General features: G+C 35.9%; 1 protein-coding gene across 4 annotated transcripts in view; it reads right to left on the bottom strand.

Annotated features, from left to right (window-relative positions):
• Window positions 1-20,317, bottom strand: part of YTHDC2 (YTH domain containing 2) — an 81,021-nt gene extending 60,704 nt beyond the window's left edge. For 2 of the 4 annotated variants that reach the window (XM_010375829.2, XM_030927515.1), the window contains exons 1-5: window positions 19,924-20,317; window positions 18,648-18,738; window positions 8,427-8,623; window positions 6,821-7,020; window positions 618-784 (exon numbers count right to left, since the gene is read on the bottom strand). In XM_010375829.2, the coding sequence (XP_010374131.1) occupies window positions 618-784; window positions 6,821-7,020; window positions 8,427-8,623; window positions 18,648-18,738; window positions 19,924-20,110 (842 nt within the window). In that variant the 5' untranslated portion in view covers window positions 20,111-20,317. The remainder of the gene's footprint in view (window positions 1-617; window positions 785-6,820; window positions 7,021-8,426; window positions 8,624-18,647; window positions 18,739-19,923) is intronic. The other 2 variants (XM_030927516.1, XM_030927517.1) reach the window with 2 other exon arrangements.
• Window positions 20,318-20,556: the final 239 nt, after the last annotated feature.

The following is a 20,556-nucleotide window of genomic DNA, read 5'->3' as shown; positions in this document are numbered from 1 at the left end:
GTCAAGAAGGCATTACTAATACTACAGGCGGAGTATCCCTTATTCAAAATGCTTGAGACAGAAAGGGTTTTAGCTTTCAGATTTTTCCACATTTTAGAATACCTCCAGTTGAGCATCCCAAATCTGAAATTAAAAAATCCAAAATGCTCCAGTGAGCATTTCCTTTGAATGTCATGTTGGGACTCAAAAAGTTTTAGATTTTTGAGCATCTTGGATTTCAGATTTTTGGATGTAAGATGCTCAATTTATACTACTACTGATAATAAATTCACTCATGAACAGTTACTGAGCGTTCACTATAAACCTCACATCAAACCTGTACTCTAGATGCTTTTCTTTGACTCATTTTACAGATGAGGACACTGAGGCTCAAATAAGTAAAATAACTATGATCATGAAACTATGAAATGGAATTTTTATCTATGGTTCAAATCTTTTTCAAACTCTTCATTCAAAACTTCTCTAGATTTAGACATGACTTCAATATCCTGATGTAGACTTACTTGGAGCAAAATGATCATCTAACTTTTCAACTAACACATCCTCTATTTTTAGTGAAATATACATAGTCTTTTTTAAGCATGATAAAAAAGAAGATAGATGAGAACTGTTTTTACCTGCTTTCTAATCGGATCTGATAACCAATTGTTTGACCAATCCTTTCCCTTCTCTCTGCGGCAACTCTTTCAGCCACAGCAATAGCTGCCAATCGTCTTGGTTGAGTACAAAATATACGGCAGGGGATACCATTTTTAAAGCAATCATCTAAAAGGAACTGAGGAATCTGAAACAAAAGTTTTAAAATACTATAAGATGACATGATCACATACTACAAAAAACCTAAGTGAATCAACTGAAAAACCGTTAGAACTCAAGAAGTTCTATAACAAGTCCAAATATAATCATAAAATCAGCAACATTCATGTAACTAGTAATAATCGCTAAAAAATGTAATTTGAAAAGATCTTGCTCACAATAGAAACTAAAGCTAAAATATCTAAAATCAAATATATCCAGGAATATTTAAGGTTTACATGAAGATTATAAAACGTTACTGGAAAAACATAAAAGAAGACCTGAATATATAAAGAATTATGCCATATTCATGGATGGGGATAATCAATGCTGTAAAAATGTTAACTTCTCCCCAGAGTATTCCATAAAGTCAATGAAATAAAAATAAAAATTCCACTGGGATTTTTTAAATGATGAAAAGCATTAAAAAAAAAAAAATAGCCTATAAACCAGGATTGTAGATTTTTTTTGTAAATAAAATTCAAACAGGTTGGAAAGATTTAAAATCAAATTCTTACCTACTCCCTACCACCAATGCCCTTATATCTTCTCCATAAAGGTAACTACTGTTACTTATGAAATCATTCAAGAAAAAAAATGTTTACACAACCCAGAATATTTGTGTATACAAGCATGTTTTTCATCCATGCAAAGAGATGATTGTGAAGTCTGTAATTTGCAGTTTTCACATAACATACCAGATCTACCTAGCCCATTTTAACGGCTACATATTCTATCTTGTGGATATGCTATAATTTAACAAATGATTAAACATTTAAGTAATTTCCAGTTTTTTAGGTTATTGATGTTGTTGCTTGATATTATAAACAACACTGCAGTAAACACCTGTCTCCACAGAGTTTTAGAAAGATATATGTACTAGCCATGAAATCACTAGTAGTGAAAATGCTGAGTCAAAGAGTACACATATTTTTAATTTAGATGAAAAAATTATCAAATTGCTCCTCAAAACATTTTATACTCCTACCAACAAAGCAACAAAGCAGAAGAGCTGCCTTCCAACACCCATACAAATACCTGGTATCATCAATTTTTAATTTCTGCCAATCTTATAGTTAAAAAATATAATTTATTTTTATTTTTTTAACTGTGAGTAAAAGAAAACATCTTTTCATACATGTGTCAGCCCCTGGGATTTTTTTTTTTTTTTTTTAAACTTGACTAGTTCATCCAGATGTGGGAGTTTGGTCAGGATGGTGAAAGAAATTGTAAAATTATAGGAAATAAACACAAACCCTCTTGGAAGGTCTGGGGGTTTGCATAAAGTGGCTGAAGGCAACTGAATTCTCTCAAAAGCTGAGCTCATAGATACATAGGAATGCAGAGGAGCTTATCTAAATAGCTTGTTTACTCATGTGGTCCTAAGACCAACCTTTAATCAACCCCCAGTGCATTTGCTCTCTACTCCGGAGGTTGGCAATGTCAATTACCCTCTAGTGGTGTCTACTCAAGACCTTTGTCATTTAATCTATACTGAATAAATGTGAGCTTTGCTGGCTGATGGGGCCTAGGCTACAGCTCTTTACAGCACCTTCCTTGGTGTCGGTGAGTGGCCCAGACCCTCAGCCTAACTGACAGGCAAAACATCTGTGTCAGTGTATGTCTCTCATCCATCACTGGTTCAGGGTCTGCAGGTCGGAACCCCACATCCACAAGCATAAATGCATAAGTACCACCAAGAAATATTTGAAAAGAGAAGATAAGTGTATCATTTTCAAACTACAGAAAATCAATGATATCTTCTAAAAAATCCTAAAAGAAGCCAGAGCACGAGAAAACCCTTACCTACAAAGAGCAAAGGTAAGAATTACATCCAGGTTTTCCTCAGACATTATGCAAGAAAAGAGTGGAGAGAAGAGATGAGAGGAGAAAAAACAAAAACAAAAACACCATCCTAGAATTCTGTACCTTGCAAAATTATCCTTCAAAAATGAAGGAGAAATGAAGACTTTATCAGATTAATACAAATTGAGGAAATTTGTTGTCAGTAGACCACAGCCTTGCAAGAAATGGTTTTTTTAAGTTCTTCACAGAGAAAGAAAAATAACATAGGCCAGAAACTTGAATCTTCATAATGAAAGAAAGAACACTAAGGAAGGAATAAATAGAGGTAAAAAACCAAATTTTTTTAACTTTTATTTTTTGTATTCTTAAGTGATCTAACACTTAACAAAGGGATCAAAATAATAATAGCAACAATGTAGTTGATTATGTATGTATATATCTTATGTGTGTACATGTATGTTGATGTATGGTTACATATAAGTAAAATGACAGCAATGATACAAGGGACAGAAGGGAGGAATTAGGGTTATTTTGTTATTTAAGGTACACACACTACCCGTAAGGTGGTATAGTGTTATTTGAAAGTGGACTTGGTTTAGTTGCAAATGTATATTGCAAACTCTAGAGCAACCACTAAAAAAGGTAAAAGATAATGAAGAAGAATATTTGGCTCACACTGTAAACAACAAAAAACAGAATCCTGATGCAGGAATAGATAATGAGATTAAAGATACAGAAAAAAAATTTTAGAAATAGACCCTGGTACTATAGAAAGTTAGTATTTGGTCAAAAATAGCATCTTAAATCGGGTTGGGGAGTTTGGAGGGAAGGACAGATTGTTAAATAAAAGTTATATCTGAACTGGAAATAACATGAAGAAAAAGTAAAATTCCTACCTGATATAATACAATAAAATAAATTTCAGATGAATTTTTTAAACAATATAAAAGTACTAGAATAAAATATTTATAGAAAGAGCCAGGTGTGGTGGTATGCACCTATAGTTCCAGCTACTTAGGAGGCAGAAGCAGGAAGATCCCTTGAGGCCAAGAGTTCAAGGCTATAGTGAGCTATAATCAACTCTGTGAATAGCCACTGCACTCCAGCCTGGGAAACATAGTGATATCCCACCTATAAATAAATAAATACAGAAAATGTCCATTAATCCACTCTTAACGTGCTCCAAAGCCCTAGAAAAATATTGACAGATTTGACTAAATAAAAATGTAAAACTACTAAACAAGATACCATAAACGAAAGTAAAAAGTAAACAAAAAATTGGGAGAAATTATTTTTAAGATGTTTAACGGTCAACAGGCATGCATCTACAATATATAAACACTCTAAAAAATAAATCCAAAATTATTAAGCCAAAAATTAAAAAAAGGAACTCATAAAAGATAAACAGATAAGAGGCAAATAAAAGATAACTAAGAATCAACAAAATGCAAGTTAAAATATTATTTTTTGCTGATCAGCTTGATAAAGGTTTAAAAAATTATATCCATTCTTGCCCAAGCTTTAGAGAAACAAGAACTTTCAATACTTTCAATACGGTAACATGTTAACTCTTTTTTAGAGTTATGGAACAATAACTAGTGAATCTAGCTATTAAAATTTTTAACTGCCATATCCTTGATCTGGCATTTCCACTTCTAGGAAACTTATCCTATTGAAACATTCCTACAAATAAGCAAAAAATTAGGATACAAGTAAGTATAATATAAGAGAAAGATTCCTACTCTATCACTTCTTAGCTATGTTAACTAGAGTAGATTAACATCCCTAAGTTTTAATTTTTATTCCTCATCTGTAAAAAGATAAAACCTACATGTCTTTGAGTTATTGAGAAGATGAAATGAGACAACTCTTATATAACCCAACAAACAGTAAAGTGTCATTTTTCACCATTGTTTATTATCATTACAAAAATGTTCAGGAATACTGTGTAGTTGTTTAGACAATGAGGCATATCTACAGGCACTGACTTGGAAAAATATCCAAATCTGTTGTGAAAAAAAATCAAGATGCAAAATTATATGTTCTTAGCCTATGTTAAAAAACCAATATATAACAATGCTGTAAAGAGAACCAAAACAAAACATACAAACCTACCCCCCCACCACCACCAAAAACAGAGAAACAAAACAAACAAAAATCCACCAGCACATATTTGGATATTCTGACAGTAATGCAGTGATACAGGGTGGCAGGAGAATTTAAAATCTTTCATTTTCTGGCCAGGCATGGAGGCTCATGCCTGTAATCCTGGTACTTTGGGAGGCCAAGGCAGGTGGATCGCTTGAGCCCAGGAGTCTGACATCAGCCTGGGCAACACGTTGAAACCTCATCTCTACAAAAAATTTAAAAATTAGCCAGGCATGGTGGCATGCACCTATAGTCCCAGCTACTTGGGAGGCTGAGAGAGGAGAATTGACGAAGCTCGGGAGGTGAAGGCTGCACGCCACTGCACTACAGCCTGGGTAACAGAGTGAGACCTTGTCTCAAGAGAAAAAAAAAAATCTTCTACTCTCTATAAAATATTTTCCATAATGTTCAAGTTTCACACAATGAACACAAATAAGAAAAAAATTCAAAAAGCACTTAACTTCCTAATACCATTAAAGGCAAGACAAAATACCACTTACATTCTGTTTTATATTTCAAAGAATAAAAATATTAGTATTTTAATTAACTCTTTAAATAGGACAAAACTATTTCTCAGGTTTGAACTCATTAAATTAATAGTTTCTTCTTAAAAAGCAGAGTATAATATTTAACTATGAATTAAATTCTCAAGTATCCTTTCATACCTAGTAAAATGATACACATAATTGTGAAAATAGGCATCCATAATTCCAATATATAGATATCATTAGCAAGGACATTCAAATAATTTAAACAAAGACCTATTTATTACATTTTATCGAAACTTCCTTAATCGCTATTCTACATAATTAGAACTGCTACAATTAATACTTAATGGCAAAAGTATTCAACCTGAAAAAAAATTATAACAATCTAAGACAGCTAAACAAATTCTCTGGAGTAACTCCATGGAATTTCACTTAATCATAAAAGCACTCATGCTGAGTCAGGCGTGGTGGCGTGTGCCTGTAATCCCAGTTACTCAGGAGGCTGAGACAGGAGAATCGCTTGAATCTGGCAGGAGGGGTTGCAGTGAGCTAAGATCGCACCACTGCACTCCAGCCTGGGTGAGAGACAGAGACTTGGTCTCAAAAAAAAGAACTCATGCTAAAGAAAGATCTTGTATATTGTCTTCAGAAAAAATTTTCATCGTGTTGTTAATTATTCAGTTTTACAGGATCAAGTTTTAAGGACAGAGATATAATTCTGTAAAAATGTTTAAGTCCTTCAAGTAAAAAACTGGTAAACTTTATAATCAACTTCTCCTCCCACCTTGTCTTAGCTACTAAGCCTATTAAACCAACCAATATAATCAAATCTTAGGCAACTGTCAAAAACAAAATTATGTCCCTAAAAGAAGAAAACCTACAAATATATTATTTTATCTGAACCTCTATTAAAACCAAAGTAATTTTAGTAATTTTAAGCTGAAATGCTGCAAGAATGTACACAAGAAAGAGTCATGATGTCATACTTACTACTTCCAATCTGTTATCCTATGACTGAAACTTCATAAGGAGTTACTTTGATTCTAAAAATCCAAGTCAAAACTATCATATTAATTCCATTCTACAGTCGACTTAATATTTGTTATTACTGCTTTTACTTTTGTTCCTACATGCAAAACACTATGCTAGGCACTTTACAGAGATAATCTTTACACCTCACTATGAAAGGTAGCAATTATTAGTCTCATTTTATAAATGAGAACTCTGACTCACAGAGGTTACAAAAAGAGCCTAGAACTTCAATAAGTGAGGGAACTGGAATCTAAACTCAAGGCCAAAGCCCATCTTCCTTCCATGATACCAAATTGCTTTCCCACCTCTGTTTAAATAAAGGCCTAATGCACTAGTTTAAAAATAAGTAAATTATTTAAAACATTTTCTTTCTACAAATTCTCCAAATATATTCCAGCAGTAATTTATTTCTGAAATAACCATTACTATAATATCCACAAGTTTTCTTTTTCTGTTTTTTAAAACATATGCAGTGTAAATTTGATATAAAATTATAATATGGGACTATATATATATATATTTTTTCTATAAACAACAAAAAAGAAACAAACCTGTGTGGTCTTTCCAGACCCAGTTTCTCCTACAATCAAAACTACTTTATTTTCCTTAATTATTTTAACAATTTCTTCCTGTTTCTCAAACACTGGTAAAGACTGCCTAAAAGAATCAAATTCGGATTCTCCTCTTTTCACTGGAATCTGAGGTATGCCATTGTTGAGTCGCCCACTTGTCTTGCTCATTTCCCGGTTTTCTTTGAAAATGAATAAAAGAACAAAAAATGTATGATCAACACTGAAAAAGAAGTGTTAAAAATAAGTATTTTTTTTTGCCAAACCTAGAAAAACATGCCAAAAGAGGTAATTTCTAACATAATTCCTTTCAAATGTTTTCTTCTCTACTCAGTCTATATAAAGTTGTCAAGCTGTATCTCAATCGTACTCTTACACATACTATTCTCATTGAACACGTTACAAGTTTCAGTATCAATTAGAAAGCAAACCTCTCAGACATATTTCTGGTACAAAATGTTTAAAAACTGATAAAAATAAATCATTCAATAACCATTAAAAATAAAACAATCTTGATAATCTAAATGATTTTTAGGCTTGTTATAAATTTCTATCAATAATTTCATGGAAAATTAAATTTTTATAGTAGGAAATAATGTGCATACTTATAAGATCTGTCACTACATCAGGAAAACATATTACAAAAAAAGAAAATATCCCATATATGTTTAATGTTATACATGTAAGACTAAGTGATCAAATAGAATAATTATGTGTTAAATATAAGGGTCCTAATGTTAACAAATTTCCTAATGGAGTATTTTAGCCCAACATCCACATTTAACTAAACAGATAGGAATAAAGAAGAGGTATGAAATGTCTTATATCCATGTAGCTCAAAATATGTTTGTGTGCCTATGTTTAAAGTGCAAGTTCTTTGATATCTAGGACCACATATTTTCTATATTCTGCTGATCTATTCCAATAGACAGTAATAACTATGTAAATTTTATCATCATAGGCAATAAATAGTTTTCTTACTAGGGAAGTGATCTTTCCAAACAGTGAAATTACATCTTTATTTTGTAACCCAAATACATTATTTATCTACCTTTGAGCAACTTAATGTACTGAAGACTCTGTCCAATCTCTTACCAGAGCTAAAGCCCCAATTCAAAATCTCACTTATTAGTGTGTCATGGCAGGATAATATAGGAAAGCCTAGTCCCTGGAGTCAAATACCCGCTCTGCAGTTTACTGGCTGGTTTGGTGTCCTTGAACAAACTATTTAATTATCCTAAGCCTCAGTTTCTTCACCTGTGAAATAGGGGAAATTCTTACCTTGCAAGGGTTGCTTGCTATGAGGCCCCATATAAAGGGTTTAGTATACCGCCTCGCACCCAGTTAATGCTCAATAAATGGTGGCTATTGATATTATAACACTCAAAAAAAAAAAACTTGGTTCAACTTAATTACATGCTTTAACACTACACTTTGTTTCAAATTTTTACAACTCTTAATCATTTCTAACAAACTATTCCAATGGAGAAATTTATTTCATCTTAGTTTTCTAAAATAAATCTAAAATGGAAAAGGAACAGTCATCAAATAATAGGGTAAATGAGGAAGCTCCCCAGAAAATACATACCAGCTTCAACTGCAAACACATTTCCTCTTTCTGTTTTAGGCAGAAGTTCTGTACGCTCTTTATTGGTGACAGGAAATCTTTGAATTAGGCTCCTAACAGCATGTTTTGTATTATGAGTCAAATTACAGGTCATCATTGCATGAGCTGTTTCTGATCCATCTTTCTTCTTCACAGTTAGGTATCTATTTGCTCCCTTTCTGAATATTAATAAAAATCATTTATTTACTATATATAGTCAACTTGTTCACATATGATGTATGCCTACTCAGAAAATATGTCTCAAGCAAAACATTGAAAAAAATCAAAATGCTTTGGGAGAAGATGCTGAAAGTCCAAAAAAATTCAGTAAAGAAAGATTTGGGCTAAAGTGGCCATAAAACTATTTTCAGTTAAAATTTCAAGTGCTGCAAATCCAAGTTTAAGTCCACTAAAAAGGCTTACTTACCCTTAAGTGTTAAATTTGTCTTTAGCAGACTTCATGGTAGATGAAACATCACCAGTTAATATAATACATGCTGGGAAGCATACAGAGGGGGAAAAATCAATCTAAACAATAGAACCTAAAAATGATAATGAAAAAGTTATGGTCCATAGTTCAGACTGATATGTCCCAGTGAATGTTTCCACAGTAAGTTGGTAATGAGACACTCCCATGAAAACCTGTTATGAGAGCCAAGTTTAGTGGTTGGACCAAAAAAGCATAAATCAGCATTACTGATAAATAATTTCAGATGCATTTTTAATAAAATATTTTTCAGAGCTTCTGGTTCTACTCTTCAATTACAAGGTAATGATGATTTGTAACTGTTAAAAAGTTATTTACTGTAGGTGTAGTGTTTCCTCAGCTGGTCCAGGACTAAGCATATCTTTTCTGACTTCTGTAGCTCTAAGAGTAGTAGAGTGTTATATACCAGGAAGTTCCCAAATGTGTTTTGAATGATTTCATAATACATGCCTATAACGTAGCAGTGTAATACTGATTAAGAGCTCAGGCTCCAAAGGCACACAGACCTGAGCTTGAATCCCACCTCTACCACTTACTAGTTGTGGCACTACAGGTAACTACTTAATGGCCCTGAGCCTGACACAGTAATAATATATACCTCAAAGGATTATTCATACGATTAAGATAATACGAGCGAAGTGCAGCATCTGTTGCAGAGTAGACTCTAAATAAATGAAAACTATTATTATAGTCAGAAACAATACTATTTCTTAAATTTTAAGTTACCCAAAATATTTCATAAAATGTTTTGCCATTTCTTATGTCACTATTATACTATAGAAATAATCAACAGAGCCTAATTACAATGAAAAATTTATAATTTACAAAGCAAATTTTATAATTTTTCAATTTTCATTAGATGTAAATTTTGTCAACAGTATCTTCACCATAAGACTGATATCAAATTGGGGATTAACCTATACAGTTTTAGCATGTAAGTGTTCTAAGTGAGGCTTCCAATTTACCGAGGTTTTTAATTTCTGGAAACTCCTAATTGAATGTTTCAATGAATTATAAGCTTTCTATGTTGTTATTTACTCCTTAACAAGTATTTGGTGGTGCTTAAAATGATGCTATAAAGATGAAATAAAATTTAACCTGATCTAGAAGTTTTAGTTATTTCCATGATAAATTCAAACTATTGAATTCTAGAAATGTTCTCTGTAGTAGGTTATTTTCCCATGGACCTTTTTGAAACTTCAGGACAGTCATTATAGACTCAATAATTCATTTCCCTTCTGTGATGTTCATTTCATAAAATTTTAACTACAAAAGGCAGGAAGTGAGCTGAAATGAGCACCAGAGCAAATGGTAGGAGGCTAATATTCAGCTAGTAATAAACTTTCAACTAGTTATATGATCAACAGCAAATCATTTTACTTTTCTGACACTGTATATTGGTTAATTTTTAAAACTTCACGTTTTTAAGAACTTAAAGATGCTTTAATTTTCTTAAAAATCATCTCAGAAAGGTTTTGCTATATTTCACCTTTAATTTTATTTTATTCATTCACTTAGTCATTTATCATATATAAACTAAACACTGACTTCATGCCAGGCACTATGGTAGAAGCCAGGAATACAAAATTGAGTAAAATATACCCTTTCTCAACAAGATCACAACTGAAATAATAAGTCAGATTGAAACCTTCCTAACATAGGTCACCTAATATAGCATTTAGGTATTTTAAAAAAACTCATAACAAGCAGGTGAGACTACTTAGCCATTACCATCTAAAATTGACTGAATTCAGTTTGAATACATATGGTAGAATAGAAAGATAATATCAACTTGATAGTTTTTATGTTTTAGTAAAGGATTCTACTTGTGCTTTAACTGATTATTCCTACCACAGTCAGCACCACAGTGACACTAATATATCATAAAAGGATTAATGAAATTTTTGGTAAAATATTCACCTCATTGTTGTGAGGATGGAAACATTAAATACAGTAGAAATTTGTTGTACTATGTAAACTAACAAACGGCTCTCCTCATTATTCTTTCATTTCATAACTGAAAGTATGGTTTGATGATAAACACAGGAATCCTTTATACAAAGCAAAATTAACTAAAAATTGCTGCACATGTGGAAAATATGCTAGCTAAGTGAAATTCACAAGAGTTTTTTAAATAAAATGTAAACCCCATATGCAATTTCAAAATATAAAAGTAAATGTAATAAAATTACAGATGAGAGTATCATAACATCTAACTTTCGAAAAATAAAAGTAACCAATGCATTTTGGCATTTCAATGGCTTCTTCCTTTGAAAGAAAAATGATGCTATAAGTAATCAAATTTGACACAATGTTAATAATAATCAATTTATTAATTTACAAAGGATGTTACTAAACATTTAAATCAAATATAAACATATGCCTCAATATTCCCTACTTCTAAATCTAAGAACAGTTTAAAAGATCAGCTGAAGAGCCAACACCTGAAATGACTACTTAAAAAGCTCACAGACACAGGAGTCTCTTAAAAACAAACAACAACAACAACAACAAAACAGGCATTCATTTGATGCCTACTAAATACTTAATTTCATATTCCCTTAATTTATATTTCCATTAGGCAGACAGATGCGAAAATCTAGCTCCAAACCACTTTCTCCCCAATACTGTAATACAGAACTGGAAATGTATTAAAGTTTGCATCACACTAATTTGTACTTTTTAAAGACTACCTAAAAACTAATAAACCAACCAGTTCACTTCATGTTGTCGCCAAACTGAGCACAGTTGCTTTCAAGGCATGGTCACTATGCCTATAGTAAAATTATTTTTCTGGGTGTTTTTTTTTGAGACAGAGTCTTGCTTTGCTACCCAGGCTGAAGTGCAGTGGCACAATCTCAGCTCACTGCAACCTCCGCCTCCTGGGTTCAAGCAATTCTCCTATCTCAGCCTCCCAAGTAGCTGGGACTATAGGCGCCCCGCCCCCCCACTATGCCCGGCTAATTTTTGTATTTTTAGTAGAGACGGGGTTTCACCATATTGGTCAGGCTGGTCTCGAACTCCTGACCTCAGGTGATCCATCCACCTCAGCCTCCCAAAGTGCTGGGATTACTGGCATGAGCCACTGCGCCCGGCCTATTTTTCTGGTCTTAATGAACTATAAGCTAAATTGAAGATGAGATCTACCCAATATTTCTGTTCTAACTCCTCAAAGCACCTACTACATTGCTATGAACTTCATGTGAACATCAAAAAATAATTAGTTAAGCATTAACTGTGTTCAAATCCTGGCTCTGCCACTTGCTAGCTGTGTGATCTCAGGAAAATTACTTAACATCTCTAGGCTTTAATTGCCTCATGTGTTACACAGGTGCCAGGTGTTAAAATAGACTCTGCCTTATAAAACTGTTGTTAAGATCCATGGTAGACTGGATAAACAAAATGTGGTACATATACACCATGGAATACTAGGCAGCCATAAAAAAGAACGAGACCATCTCCTTTGCAGGAACACAGATGGAGCTGAAGGCCATTATCCTTGGCAAACTAACCCAAGAACAGAAATCCAAATATTGCATGTTCTCATTTGTAAGTGGGAACTAAATGATGAGAACACATGGACACACAGAGGGGAACAACAGGCACTGGGGGTCTACCAGAGGGTAAAGGATGGGAGGAGGGAGAGGATTAAGAAAAATAACTAATGGGTACTAGGATTAATCCTGGGTGATGAAATAATCTGTACAACAAATCCCCTTGACACACGTTTATCTATGTAACGAACCTGCACGTGTACCCCTGAACTTAAAAGTTGAAAAATAAACTATATCCACACTAGTACACAAATGAAGGCATGCTCTGACATACATCCTGCTGCATTTAATGTATAAGAAGGAACCACTGGTCCTTGTCACTCACTTCTGTGAACACAAAGTGCACTAAGGCCATGGGAGTCACCCACTTTCAGGTCAAGGTCTATCCTTTCCCCTCTGGTAAACACCAGGCCAGAGATGAATCAGCCCCAAACCAAAGGCTCTCATCCAAATATGAGAATGCTGACTCCTTCTCATTAAAAAGAAAAAAAAAACTAAGAGATTATTTTATTTTCAGTAATCCTTTTATTCTTGGGAAACCCCAGTTTAAACGTGATCTAATTTTTAATTTTATTTAATAATATTTTATTTAGCATATTACACCTATCATCATTAAGTAAGATAAGCCCATAATTTTTATTTCTAATATTTTCTTTATCTGAGTTAGGTAGCAAAGTTACACTAGTTTCATAAAAAACAGGAGGTGTCCTTCTCTTTGATTCTCCAGGAAAAACTGAAGTAAAAATAACATTATGTTTATTGTGCAGCCATAAAAAAGAATAAGTTCATGTCCTTTGCAGGGACATGGATGAAGGTGGAAATCATCATCCTCAGCTAACTAACACAGGAACAGAAAACCAAACACTGCATGTTCTCACTCACAAGTGGGAGTTGAACAATGAGAACACATGGACATGGGGGGAACATCACACACTGGGGCCTGTCAGGGGTTAGGGGGAAAGGAAAGGGAGAGCATTAGGACTATTATCTAATGCATGCAGGGCTTAAAACCTAGCTGATGGGTTGATAGGTGCAGAAAACCACCAGGGCACATGTACACCTATGTAACAAACTTGCACATTCAGCACATGTATCCCAGAACTTAAAGTAAAATAAAAGTAAAAAGAAAAGAAATTATGTTTATTGACTCTTTCATTTAAATTACCTCTGAATAGGCATTTGTGTGAGTAAATTTCTAATCTTGATTAAATTTATATAATGATTTTTTTTTTTAAAAAAACTGTTGTTAGAATTAAATGATAATCCATTTAAAGTACCTAGCACAAGTACACAACAACACTTAATAAATGTTTGCTCTTGCCTCCTCAAGGAATGCAGCCCTGCCGATACCTTGATTTTAAGTCCGTGGGACCTGTGTTGTTGGACTTCTGACCTCCAGAACTGTAGGATAATTTTAGCCACTAAAAAAAAGAGTTAACTCCTATTGTTATTGAATATAGCAGGTTTTCTTTTTAGTGGATATCCAAAAACTCACTACCTGAAAACCATTTTTCTTACTTTAGCTGGGAGGAGAGAGGAAGAATGTAGTATGCAACTTTCCAAGACAGGAGGCAAGATGGGCAGTAATCTAAATTTGAAAAGGGGAGTGTCCTTGTAGGTTGGAGCCTTCTGGTCAGGGTGAGTAGAGTACTTTGGTACTCTATTTGGTACCTATTAGGCAGTGACCTTAGCAGTCACAGAATAAGAAACTTGTACTTCGAAAATCTACTTTCATATACTTCATATTTTCCCATTCTACAGATTTTTAACAAAGTTCATTTTGTAAAATCCATTTTTGTCTAACTTGGACTGAGAAAAATCGAGACGGGATTTTGTTTTCGTTATAAACGAGGCAAAGACTTAGAAAAGTGAGCCTTTAGGACTAAAACACAGTGATCTCTCTCAGTGTGACTTTAAACACAACCTTTGAAGTTGAGGAAAAGAAGTAAATAATGATGTGAAATTTTTGGTATGTGAAACCTGACTAGAATTTCAAAGAAAACTTTAGGATATACTAAAAATCACAAAATGGGCCTTTTACTCCAAGAATGTTTTCACTAAAAGATGAGCAATTACAAAAAATAACCAAAACAGGGCCAAGGCACACTAGCTCAGGCCTATAATCCCAATACTTTGGGAGGCCTAGGCAGGAGATCACTTGAGCCCAGGAGTTTGAGACCAGGCTGGGCAACATAGCAAGACCCCATCTCTACAAATAAAAATTTTAAATTAGCCAGGCATGGTGGTGCATGCCTGTGGTCCTAGCTACTTGGGAGGATAGCCTGAGCCTAGGCGTTTGAGGCTATAGTGAGCTATGATTGTGTCACTGTACTCCAGCCTGGGCAACAGAGGAAGACTCCTAAAAAATAAAAATAAAGCCAGGAGCAGTGGCTCATGCCTGTAATCCCAGCACTTTGGGAGGCCGAGGCAGGTGGATCACAGGGTCAGGAGATCAAGACCATCCTGGCTAACATGGTGAAACCCCGTCTCTACTAAAAATACAAAAAAAGTAGCCGGGCATGGTGGTGGGTGCCTGTAGTCCCAGCTACTTGGGAAGCTGAAGTAAGAGAATGGCGTGAACCCAGGAGGCAGAGCTTGCAGTGAGCCGAGATCATGCCACTGCACTCCAGCCTGGGTGACTAAGCAAAAAATAAATAAATAAATAAATAAATAAATAAATAAATAGATAAATAAATAAAATCAAAGCAGGTAAAAGTCAATTATTTGGAAGATGAAAAACAAAATCCATCACAAATGGCTTAATTTTGAAAGAAAGAATATCAAAAAGAAAAAACTGACCAGAAAAAAATTAAGAACTATCACAAAAAGTCTGGAATCTATCTTTAAAAACTTATATAAGAAGCCCAAATAAGAGAATGAGGCAATGAGAGACTCGAAATAGAATCCAGGCTTTCTGTCCTTTATACCAGGTGTCCTCTCAAATACGTACTAAGAAACTATAATATCAGACACTTACAGACACACACACACAGAGGAAAACTAACTTGCCAAGTCAATAAGATTTTTTACAAAACTCCAGCTGGGCCCAGTGGTTCATGTCTGTAATCTTAGTACTTTGGGAGGCCAAGGAGGGAGGACTGCTTGAGCCCAGTAGTTCAAGACCATCCTGAGCAACATAGTGAGATGCTGTCCTCTACAAAAAGCAGAAAAATTAGTTGGGTGTGGTGGCACATGCCTGTAGTCCCAGCTACTCAGGAGGCTGAGGTGAGAGGATTGATTGGGCCTGGGAGATGGAGACTGCAGTGAGAAGTGAGCCGTGATCATGCCACTGTACTACAGACTGGGTGACAGAGCAAGACCTTGTCCCCCGCTCCCCCTACAAAAAAAAAGTCAAACGGTGAACAGAAAATTTCATGAAATATAAGTCAGGTACAAATTCTGATACAAATGAAAAGATTTGAGAAGTAGATTCCAAGAGATTTATTTCTTTTTGTGAAAAGAAGAAAAGGCATTTGAAAATCACAAGGATCGGCCGGGCGCGGTGGCTCAAGCCTCTAATCCCAGCACTTTGGGAGTCCGAGACGGGTGGATCATGAGGTCAGGAGATCGAGACCATCCTGGTCTACACGGTGAAACCCCGTCTCTACTAAAAAATACAAAAAAAAAAAAAAAAAAAAAAACTAGCCGGGCGAGATGGCGGGCGCCTGTGGTCCCAGCTACTCGGGAGGTTGAGGCAGGAGAATGGCGTAAACCCGGGAGGCGGAGCTTGCAGTGAGCCGAGATCGCGCCACTGCACTCCAGCCTGGGCGACAGAAGCAAGACTCCGTCTCAAAAAAAAAAAAAAAAAGAAAAAAAAAAAAAGAAAATCACAAGGACCACTAAGAAAATATAGTACAAAGTTTACTCAAAGATGAAAAGGAGAGAGAAGGAGCTAGGGTATTTCATAAGAAGGTTGAAAGCATTAAGGTTATAGGTATTAGGGACTGGATAAATAGACAGCATTGCCTTGCTTCCCTTAGCATCTCTTTTCCTTTTTCTTCTTTCTCTGGCTCTTCAATGTTTCCGCATTCCCCATTTTTGTCTCCATAACTTCCTTCTTGATTTCTCCTTCCCAAGATATTTATTCATTCCAGATCAACTCTTAGATGACTATGATACTGAAGAGAAGGACAGGAAGTCTAATGGACTGCTTTTCTAAGTTAGCTGTTTAGAATGCAAGACCCATGTAACCATAGAAATGATGTAGCTACAGAATTGTACATTTATAACATGCATTTCCCAGCACAGACCCAAAACCTCTTACTTGCAACTACTAAACCCAAACAGTGCTAAAAACTGGAAACTTTTAAGTTTGCAGTAACCTCATTTGACATCAAATGTGATCATGTGACTACATTGACATGAGGTTATTAATAGTCTCAGTGTGAATATTCATAAAATTTCCAGCAAAAATATAAATGTGACTAAAGGTGATGGCCATATTTTATTAGGTAGATTACATAATATAATGCAAATATACCCAAATACCTTTCTAAAGTCTAAAAAATCTGAATCTCAAATATATTTAGCCCAAGTGTTTCAGGATAAAGTATTGTGGCTCTGAACTATATTTTTATTTTCAGGTGCAGTATTTTACCTACCTAGTGGACTATAATATGGGCACACTCAGGAATCTAACCACTGTTCCAGCACTGGCCTTAGTGATGTTCAAAATGCACACTCACCTAAACTAAATCCTGTCTCAGTAATTTATCACTGTAGTAGGCAGTCATATGCAAGACATTCCTACATGAGATACTTTCATCTTGGGACCGTCTGAATATTTATTTATTAATATATTTACTTAATATTATCTTTTTTTTCCATGTCAGTAGTTCTCAATCTGAGCAATTTTGCTCTCCAGAGGACATTTGGCAACCTCCAGAAGCATCTTTGGTTGTCACAACTGGGGTTGGGAGTGTTAGTGCTATGTAGTAGTAATGGCTAGGGATGCTGTTAAACACCCTACAGTACACAAAACAGAATAAAGAAGTATCCAGTCCAAAATATCAATAGCACCAACAGTGAGAAAGCTTCCTTTATATTGATCCCACCATCCTTACTGACAAAATGAAATAGCTCCACAGAATTTAGAGTTTTTCAATTTGGATGGCTCAAATGACTTTTCTCCACTGTAGCTCTGTGATCCTCCCAACAAAACAAAACAAAACAACTTCCTCCTGTACCACTTTTTAAAATTATTTCTAATCATCAGATTCTTGACTTGGTAGGAAAGAAAACAATGAACATACATTCTAAAGCTTACTATTACAGTGCAGTAACAGTAAAAGAAATAAGTTCCATAAATAATTGTACTTATTATCTTTTGCACATCCATTTTTCAAATGAGATTTCATTTCTATCAAAAAATAAAAATATTTTTCTCAAGCAATCAACTTCAACTTTTAAACTATTTTTTTCTTACATCTTAAAATTTACCTTTGAAAGAGTTCAGAGTATGCCACCCAAATATATGTCACTCTGCCATAAAGATTATTTTGAGCTGAAGGCAATTGAGAAGAAGCAGACCCAGAAGAACTCTGACCTCCCCTGCTTTAGCAGAAAGGGCAGGACTATTCTTAATAAGAGAAACCACTCTAGACTCTTAACCCAGAGACAGCACCAGAGGAATCTACATAACCAACCTTGCTAAAACAACACATACCTTATATTAGTTTCCCCATATATACCTTCCCACAATTTACTGCACCTACAAGTTCAAAGTCCTTTTCCTTTGTCTTGTCATTTTTTAAATAAATTCATTGTTCTTTATTAAGATGCCACACACGCCCCATGTTTGAGTTACTATCGAGTTTTCCCCTATGTATGCATGATGCATGTCTTAATAAGCTTATGTTTTTCTCTTGTTAATATGTTTTTTATCAGTCTAATTTGCAGGGTCCCAGCAAAGGAACCTAAGCTGGGTAGAGGAAAAAGCATTTTCCTAGGGAAACAGAAAATGAAACAAAAAAGGCAGGGAGAGGTAGATAGAAGGAAGAGGAAAGAGGTGAATTTGGTACAGACCTGAATCATTTTATCTACACAGGATACAATTAAGAATGTGAAGTTAAAACAGTAATAACTACTTAAACATACTCAGAAACATTCTCCCTTTTTTGAGCAAATAATCTTTTTTTAAAAAAATAAAAGCTACTAGCTTACCCTTTACTTTTAGAGACCAAACCAAGAGACTGACTGAGTCGATGAATAAAGGCTCTTTCAGTACTGGTCAAAGAAGAAGGAAATTCCATCTCTACATGGGAAAAAAAACAAAAGTAGTACAATTTGTAGATAGGCAATTTTTTCTCAAGTAATACACATAGATATAAAATATGAAAAACATAAGACAATCAAATTTATTATACTTTATGTGAGGTTAACTTACTTTATATTTCATATTCTGAGTTAATAAAATTAATATATTTTATTAATAACTACTGAACGTCTACCAGAATTCTGATATTAATAAAAAGACATCTATGTATTAAACCTAAATGTGACAAAGGCCTCTGATATTTACCAATAACGACTCCTCTTATTTGTGCTGGAATTTTGAGTTGGTATGACTGAACATATTTAACTTGGTCCCTACTTGTTAACAAAATGTTTCTTTTCTTCAATGATGAGATATGCTCAAACATTATGAATTCTCAACATGAAACACCATTGTCTTTGCTTTCGAAACTGTATAGAATTCATATTTCACTATTTCAGAGGGATTTGTTATATACTGCTGAGGCTTTCTCTTGTTTTAATGTGAATTCAGAATCTCTCTGTCCAGAACATTCCCCATTTTTGAGTATAAAGAGTCCAGAGTAAGAGGTCCCCTAATTAAGCCAGCAGGTCCGAATGAGCTCTCAACATACTGTACAGGTCACCACAGGTCAGTTGCTGGTTCTGCACTACATGACCCAAGACAAGTGGCTTTCTAACCTCAGGAGGTGTGGAAGATGCTTCGTGTGCCTTAAACAAGTTTAAGTGGGTAGCGTGATTGCTTCAGGGTTCAAACATATTACCGGTGCACTTACTTACATGTTTGATTTCTTTCTGCTCTCCTATATCTGTAGCTTAAACGTGCCACAATTAAGGTGACACTCCCTTAAAAAAATTTTTTTTAAGGGTTAGGGCTAATCAATATCTGAAACACGGTGGCTTAACCGCCCAAGGCTGCTGAAAGACGCGGGGGAAAAAAAACACTTGCAGCTAGCGAGCAAAGTGCCCATAATCCCACTAATCCGCAGAGCACCTCGCATTCTACCGCAGGGCTAACAGCCGCGTTCCACACCCAGGTGCCGCCGCTGAGGCCCGCCCCGGACGGTGGCCCGGGTCTTCCCTCCCTCTTCGGAGGCAACCCCATCACTCGGTGGGCCCAGGTTTGGGGGGCGCTGGGGTGAGGGAGTGTCCTGACGGCCAGCAGGGTCCCTGTCGGGAACCTCACCTCTCTGGTCCCCGTATCGGAAGCGCTCCAGCGCGATATTGACTGCGATCTTCACCTCCTCATCAATGCGAATGTCCTTCAGCCCCTTGGCCCGCCCGCCGCCCCCGGGGCCACACGGCGAGGGGCCACCGCCTCCGCCACCGCCAGGAGCCGGTTGCCGCGGGGAGACGCTGCTCGGCCTGGACATTGCCCTGAAGAGATGGTCTCCCCGCACGGGAGCGGCCAGGCCTGCTGGGTGACAGCCAATGACAGAGACCGTGGGACTCCGGGGCCACTACCGGGCGGCTCCGCAGACGGCCTGCGTTGAGCTGAAGTCACCAGAAAGCCCTCAGCCACCACAACAGCAGAAGTGAAGCCTGCGCCGTTGATATCACGGCGAGGCGGGGAGCGCGGGCGTAATGACGTCACCAGGGCCGACGCCCGTGACCTCAGCGCGGCCGCCGCTACGCGCCTAAGGGAGGCTCTGCAGAGCTGTGGTGCGGTCCTCTTCCCGCGCCGCCCACCAAGGGTCGCTACTCGTCTTCTTATTCACTCCCTTGCTATCTCGTTTCGTCCTTCATTAATTCCTGCAGTAACATGTGTGGGCTCCTACTGTGGACCCGGCACTACGCCACGCCTTCGATATACATTGGA

The sequence above is a fragment of the Rhinopithecus roxellana genome, chromosome 3 (assembly GCF_007565055.1).
Source record: "Rhinopithecus roxellana isolate Shanxi Qingling chromosome 3, ASM756505v1, whole genome shotgun sequence".
Classification (NCBI taxonomy): domain Eukaryota; kingdom Metazoa; phylum Chordata; class Mammalia; order Primates; family Cercopithecidae; genus Rhinopithecus; species Rhinopithecus roxellana.
Note: the sequence above shows the minus strand (reverse complement) of the source record. Positions and strands in the feature narration are given on the sequence as shown.